The sequence below is a fragment of the Glossina fuscipes genome, unplaced genomic scaffold (assembly GCF_014805625.2).
Source record: "Glossina fuscipes isolate IAEA_lab_2018 unplaced genomic scaffold, Yale_Gfus_2 91, whole genome shotgun sequence".
NCBI classification, from domain to species: domain Eukaryota; kingdom Metazoa; phylum Arthropoda; class Insecta; order Diptera; family Glossinidae; genus Glossina; species Glossina fuscipes.
Genome location: NW_023998445.1, coordinates 1,263,073 through 1,271,133, shown reverse-complemented (window position 1 = coordinate 1,271,133; position 8,061 = coordinate 1,263,073). Strand labels below are relative to the sequence as shown.

At 34.6% G+C, this 8,061-nt stretch overlaps 1 protein-coding gene across 1 annotated transcript; it reads left to right on the top strand.

Annotated features, from left to right (window-relative positions):
- The first annotated feature begins 2,117 nt into the window (after nucleotides 1-2,117).
- LOC119638603 (NADP-dependent malic enzyme-like) lies at nucleotides 2,118-3,864 on the top strand. The gene has a single exon (XM_038035469.1). It carries the CDS (start codon nucleotides 2,118-2,120, stop codon nucleotides 3,789-3,791), a length of 1,674 nt encoding a protein of 557 aa, XP_037891397.1. The 3' UTR covers nucleotides 3,792-3,864.
- Nucleotides 3,865-8,061: the final 4,197 nt, after the last annotated feature.

Sequence of the window (8,061 nt, the reverse complement as noted above, 5' to 3'; positions counted from 1 at the left end):
CATGCAAGTCTGCATAAAAATTTATTTAAAACTCATTAAAAATTCTTTTTCAGATGACATAAGATTAATTGACGTATAGATTGAAAGGTTAGTAACCCATACAACTTATAAAATGCATAATTAAGGAGTAAATAATTTTCCTATAGTAAAAAGTGCCAGTTTAACATACGATGTATTTTTCTTACTTGACAATCATTTTGAGATTTTAAATTACATTTTAAATAAATGATTTTTATCTTATTAGGGATTGCTTTTAATTTCAATATTTTTTTATACGTTTCCATACGGAGTGTTTGATATGAAAATGGGGCAAGGCTATTTTTGCGAAAAGTATGAAGGTAATGGTAATTACAACACTTCATTCAATAAGTTCGTGGGATGTAGAGAGTTTTTTTTATTGGATGCTATTTTGTTATTGAAACGCATTCAAATAATGCTACGTGATATCCACATTTGATCCTTTGCATACCATGCGCTTTCCAAACACATGTACGCCATAACTTTCCGATTCAAGTCTTGCATTTTGTTTTGCTTTGGACGGCTTTCGCTGTTTAATTTGCACTCAGCTGACAATCTTTTTGAATTCCAAACAGCTTTCGGAACAGTCGACGCATTGTTATTTTTGGTCCTGCTCTGGCGAAACGCGGCATTCACTTCGAGCAGAGCTTCCTCATGGGCAAATATTTAGACAAACTACGCCGCGACACCCCTCGCGGTCTTTCAAAACTATTTTGTGCACTAGTTTGTGTTCCTTGGAACAACGGTCGGGTTCGGGTCGGTGTGAGCAACATACTTACCGCTCCTATATTAACGCAAATCCTATCATCTTTCTAAGTAGCTTCTGGCAGTCAGAAACAATTGCGAAAGTTCGCCCTGATCACCAAATTGCAACACATGGATTCTCAAAAGAAAACTATTCCCTCAATTCGCTATTATAGGCAAACGCAAGTCTGTCAACACATTTTCAATAAAACTCGTCTGTAAGGCTAAACAAATTATCTCAAAAACACAAGACTACATCGTCAAACGTCAAACAGACAGGCATATAGATAAACATCCGAACAGACAGAGGGGCAGACAAACCTATATTGGTTCGAAAAAAGAAATGATTCCGTATCGACTATGAAGAGAGAAAATGGCTCGCTTTCAAGTCATCTTGAAGAACAGACAATTTTATATCGGTTCCAAAAAAAGAAATGGTCCCGCATCAATTATTAGAACAGGAAATGGGTGGCTTTCGAGTCGTCTTGAATACCCCATGGATTAGAAATTGTATAGGGTGCAAAAAGTATTAACTTGATAAGTTTACAATTATCTGTGCCGGCAAAGCATTGTTGAACGCATAGAACGCATATTGCAAGCTTGTAGTGTATCAAAGCGAATCTTCGTTTCAGTCTTGTTCCAGTAAAGTGTTCTAAATCCTACGTGCCCTTAGACTTGACATATGGCCATCAATAAATGGCGCATACATGACAATTTTTAGAACGGCAAGGCTTTGCCACACTTTACATTACAGTTCCTGTGTTGATCAAAAATACATTCACTCTCTGGAGTTTTCTGTGCGACAAACGAAATGTCAAACCAGTCTGCATGTGTGATGCATATCCTACCTTATAGCAAACAAATCTAAACAGGGGTATATAACTGTTTATTGTTTTGCGAAATCGTGTACATTATCATTAATGTGTCCCCTCCACTTTATCAGACTGTATTGGCAGGGTTAGTGCACAGTGCAAGTTCATATAAAAATCTGCAAATTGTATTTGGCTTAGGGATGCAATTTAAAACCAAATGATTCTCGTGAGGGGGTATATTTATTCCGTAGGAAAAACTCATGAAAAATAAATCATTTTAGCAAAGCTTTTCAATACAATAATGACACAATGTGTTTAAAAAAATTTCCCAAAAAAAAAAAAAAAACGAACATAACATTTATATGCATATAAAAAGAAATTTAAAAAAGAATAAAAGAATTTATTAAAATAAAATTTTCCGTTATCTCTTTGTTTGACAAAATTGACCAAAAAAATAATATATAATAATAAAAAATTTGTAAAATGCCGAAAAAATCGAAAAAGCAAAGGAAACGAAATGAACTCAATTTTACTGGCGGCGATATGTACGTGCAGGGCGAGATAAGCGGTTTGATGCGTTTGCAAGATAAATTTTTTAATAAAGATACAGCATTCACTATCGAAGAACGACAATTGTTGGGCATACACGGTCTCTTGCCGCCCGTTGTACGAAATATTGAAGATCAAGTTGAACTTTGTTTGATGCAATTTCTCGATATCGATGACGATCTGTCGAAATACACTTACATGATACGTTTAGGTGCACGCAACGAACGTTTATTCTACAAGTTGCTCGCAACGCACGGAGACAAATGCTTGCCATTCGTTTATACGCCGACCGTGGGATTGGCTTGTCTAAATGCTTCTTATGTTTTTCAATTCCCGGTTGTTCTATTTATCACTATAGAGGACAAAGGACATATATATAATGTATTAAAAAATTGGCCACAACCTGATGTGAGGGCTATTTGCGTCACTGATGGAGGCCGAATTTTAGGCTTTGGCGATATGGGCGCCCATGGTTATCCTATACCGAAAGGCAAGGTAACGCTGTATACGGCATTGGGAGGCGTTAGACCGCATTATTGTTTGCCTATTTGCTTGGACGTGGGTTGCAATAAGTCACAGGTCAGGGAAGATCCTCTTTACATGGGTTTAAAGCGTAAACGGCCTCCGCGGGCTGAATATGACGAATTCGTCGATGAATTCATGGAAGCTGTGGTGAGTCGTTACGGGCCAAATTGCTTAGTACAGTTTGAGGATATCGGTAATGCAGATGCCTTTCGTTTACTTACGAAATATCGCTACAAATATGCAACGTTTAATGATGATATACAAGGAGCGGGTGTCGTTGCATTGGCCGCTTTAACGTCTGCAATGAGTATCAGTAATACTAAATTGGAAGATCAAAGAGTTCTCTTTCAAGGGGCTGGAGAAGCTGCTCTAGGTATCGCAAATCTTTTATTTGTTGCTTTAAAAGGGGAAGGTTTGGATGACAATGAAGCTCGTTCACGTATCTGGCTACGCGATAGTAAAGGTTTGGTTGCATACAACCGTCCACAGGGCCATCTGACTGAGTATAAATTAACGTTTGCCCGAAAGAGAGCACATATAGAAAAATTAGAAGACTGCATCCGTGAATTCAAGCCAACTGTCTTGATTGGTGTCTCTGCTCAGTCTGGCGCATTTAGCAGAGAGGTTCTTGAGTTAATGGCTTTATATAATAAGAGACCTATAATATTTGCCATGTCCAATCCGCCCAGTAAATGCGAATGTTCAGCTGAGTCGGCATTTCGACATACGAGAGGTAAATGCCTTTTTGCTACGGGCTCGCCTTCGCCAGCACTTGAATACGCTGGCGAAATGTATCATGTCACTCAAGTGAACAGCTTATATGGATTTCCTGGTATTGTTATGGGGGCGATAGCTTGTTGCATTTCACATTTAACGCCTGCCATTTTTCTTGTTGCTTCTCACACGATATCTAGTCTTTGCACCGATGATGATTATCGTCAGTGTAGCTTGTTACCTCCTCTAAATAAACTAACCTCATGTGCCTTCGAAATTGCATGCAACGTTGTTGAGTATGCTTATAAAAGCAACTTGGCTAGAAGAAAACCCGAACCAACTGACATTAGGGCTTTCGTTAAGCATCAAATGTATGATTTAAATTATGAATCGGCCATAAAGACATGGCTGCAGGAATACGAGAAATAAGAGATGCAACTGATGGATTTCAAATTTTCTTATATATTTCGTATTTCTTCTTTCATTTTGATTCGTTAAAAATATATATGAAGAGTAAATAAATATTCTTCTTGTGAACATCAATGATACGCACATATGTTTTCAAACCTTTCTGAATAGTTTCAATATGAAATTTTCTCTTTTACTCATATTCATAATTATGCTGGTATATGTAAAACAAACGGATATCACTTTAATTGCACGACATTAAATGCAAATGTTTACTTCGACGCGAACTATAACCACAAATTTTGGGTGTACATAATAATATTAATAATGATAATAGAATTTAATTGTCTTTGAATTAAGTCTATTTGCATTTCCAAGAGGCATTATGAAGGATATAGAGCCTGCAAGTGAAAACAAAAGAAGGATGACGGTGTTCTTTATTTATTTTTTTTTTTTTAATTCTCCATCTCTTTCTTCACCATATGTTGGAAAACCTCGTGAACATTTGCTTTAATATAAGACCTTAAAAAAATGATAAACTTTAGTGAGCTATCGGTTTACTCTTGCTTGACTCTTACGATGACAGCACGCACCATTTCGTTCTATCTATTTAAGTTTGTGATTAACTTCGTACTATCAAGTTAGTGAGATTATCTTCGTACGTCGTGTTTTTCGTAAAGTCTTCGTTACAGAGATTAAAGAAAGTTAACAAAAGGCCTTAGCGATTTCTAACTTCTGGCCCATTTTCTTGAACAAAACACATTGCTTTATAATAGCGCTATCCTACATAGTGCAATATCCAAGATTTCCAAATATAGTGGAAAGAAGGGTAGAAACTTTGATTTCAACCAAATTAGCATAGACGCTAAGAAAGATTTTACAACGAAACTTTTTATTTTTTTTAAATAATCTTAATTCACACTAGACAAGCTTTCGAATTTGATTCGACTTTAGGTCCAGGGAAGAAATTCATTACGTAGCCTAGATTTGGATTCTCAGGAATAAGTTCTTGATCGATTTCGACTTTTGATGAGAAGGGTACATCAATGCCAATTTTTTTTTTTATTGACTTTTGGGCGTCTGTTTACAAGAAACACGTAGGAAAATTATTACGCTTGTTTGCAAAAGCATCTCTTTTTTTTTTTTTTTAGTCAAAATGTTTTCGATTTTTCTCTATTGGATAAAAATATTATTATGAACGGTCGAATACGACAAGTGTAGCTTCTCGATGATGTTACGAATGGTTACCGATGTTATTGATAATAAAAAACAAAAATATGCCGAATTTTGCTGCTTTTGGTCTTTCATAGGTGATAAGGCACAAAAGTTACTTTACAAAGTCCAACAAATCTTTTCAAAAAGAATCCATTCCATATTAACTGCTAAACTACATAATGAAAAGGCGGCTCAAGTGGTAACTTCACTGGGAAAAAACGAACTAACATTTCGAACAATCCTTTATATTAACTTTATGTAGAATTTCTGATACCGATCACAGTCGACTAAAAAGTTGAGCCAAAGAAAAAAGTTTGGTTGGTTTTCTCAAGGGGTGGTTCTAAACTTCCATGGCTTCGCTAACGCCTATCCTGCCAAGCCGTACTAGAGATCTAAATTGTCATTTATGGACTTGTGGGTTGGCATGTAAAACACACGTTTGCCTTTGCAATTAATTTGATATATGATTTTCTACTTTATTTATAGGTTGTAAATTTTTGCCTGGTTTGTAGTAGACCACTCAAGACTTCAGTTCTTGGCTCTTAGAACTTTAAAGGTGTTCAAATCAGGCAACTAGCAGGCAGACTAGCGGCTAACCTGACTCTACAAGCTGCTTCGATTAGAAATTTCTAATGCCTAATTTTCCATCTTATCGACGGAAGAATAAATTTGTTACAATTTAACGTGCAAATAAAACCGAGTAAATAAAAATCGCGACTACCAACTCAGTATTAGCGGGTGTAACCCTCTGTCCGGTTGAGCAGACTTGGCTGAAGCTATAGCGAGCCCTTGGCCCCACCCAACAATTTGGCATCCATTAGACTGCGGTCACTGTCTATTGCTTTTTATTTCTCTTACTTTGCGCTGACCGTGAACGTGTTATAAGTATAGGCGACATCCCTTGAGCGATTGGTCAAATAAAAAAAACGTGCTGATAAAAAGGCCATTTATTTAGCCAGAGATATAAATTCAAAATCTTAAAAAGCACTAGAATTAACTTTATTGAAAACTGCACCACTCTTGAGATTTCAACCCATGACCATTGAGTTGTTAATCGACACTCTTAATCTACTTCGCCACTCAGGCGGATCAAAAAAAAACCTTTTTTATATTTCGTTTACTATATGTATGTTACGTTAAAAATCAATACAAAAATGTATTATTTTCCTAACCTAAAAACTTCAGAGTCAGTTTACCTCATACATCACTGAACGCTGAATTGATATTGATATTATTTATTTAATTCTTACTTTGCCCACATTTATTTCATTTAAGCATCAATGTTACTTTTGTTTTACATTTCGACAAACTTTTATTTTTATCAATATACCGCATATATATTTTTATCCTAAATTTTCCATTTAATTTTATGGGTAAATAAATAAAAACGAAAAAGAAAACTTTACTAATAATTTAAGTTTTCAACAAACTGTTCGCTCGATGCGATACAGTAAACGTATGTCTACGATTGTTTTCATGCTACATAAATGCATATGTGTGCGAGCGACTGTGATGAATACATTCATATATTCATTCATATTCGATGAATTTTTATGTAAATGCGTGTCTGATGGAACACAATCGAAATGTTTTTTTTTTACGTTTTTTTTTTTTTTTTTTGTTTTTACATTTTTGTATTTTTCCAATCAACAACAACTGCCATGACGGTTGATTTACTAAGTCGCCGTTGAATTTATTGAGCTGGAAATGATTGTATATGTAAATGTAAACGATATCACATATATAGTAAAATTGAAAACAGTGCTGTTGAGTACAAATTATTTTTATGTGTTTTTTTTTTTTCATATCTTACACAAAGTGTTGTAAAAGAATTTCTCCCTCATCTTGAAAATTACTTCCATCAAATTTCATATGAAATCTGCGAAATTTTGGGGAGTAACGTTAAACGAACGATTTCCTCTATCCATTATATTAATTCATGGTTATGGTTATGATGTATAAAACTTTCGTACTAGAGCATGTGTAACGGTAGCATGTTTTACTCACTCTCTTTTTTTCTTTTTTAATTTGATATTTGCTCTTTTATGTATATGCTTTTCATTTCGTTTGACATTTACTTCTTTTTATGGTTAGGAATGATCTTATCGCACTGGTTATTAGTATTACTGCCGCCAGTGATAGTGAATGAAATCAACAAAGTTGAAATTTTAAATACTAAAGTTCATCTCTAGTAGAAAATTATTATTTTGACATTTGTTACAAATACACCCACTTTAAGTTGAATTTTACATCAAACATAAAGCTTCCGGTGGTTTTGTAAATGTTTTGAACAATTTTTTTTTCCATTTTTTAAACATTTTATTTAAACACCCAGAAATTCTTTGCTTCACCCCAAAGCATGCGACGGGGACAGAATGACATTTAACGTGGAATCCTTTGCATATTTACTTTTAAAGATGCGCCTAAGAAATCTCTCTACATATATATATATATATATATGTATGTATATATATATATCTCGCGAACAGGAGAAACATTGAGCTTTTAAATATTTACTTTTTGCACCTAAGACATCCCTATTTATATATATATATATATATATATATATATCGCAACAGAAAAAGCATTAAGCCTTTAAATGTCATTAGCACCTAGAAGTATGCCAACAATACTTAAAGAAAAGGTATAAATATTTTTAATTAGCTTGAGGAGAATTCTCGCTTTTGATTGCATTTATCTTTCCCTCTTTTTAGTTCTGAATAGTAGAGGCCCTATTATAGTCGGCGTAGAAATACTCAAAATCTCCGCAACTCTGCTGTTCTAGATAGTCGACAGCGGAGAATTCTTGTGGAGTATATTTCTACTATGAGAAGCAATAATAATATTGCATCATATGTCAAATATATGCACAGACAAAAAATACAAACTACTTACAACGACCATACAAGTATAAGCAACAGCAGAGGAAAACATTATGAAGGGACATGGCCCACCATTAAATAACGTATGCCATTTTATTTAATACAGTTAAGATTTTTCAAAATAATGTGTTATGTGGGAAATGCTCAGCACTAGGTTCAATAACATTCTCAACTTTAGTCAAAATATTTCAAAA

Coding starts and splice junctions, on each gene's coding strand:
- LOC119638603 (XM_038035469.1), top strand. CDS start 2,118: ATGTACGTGCAGGGCGAGATAAGCGGTTTGATGCGTTTGCAAGATAAA.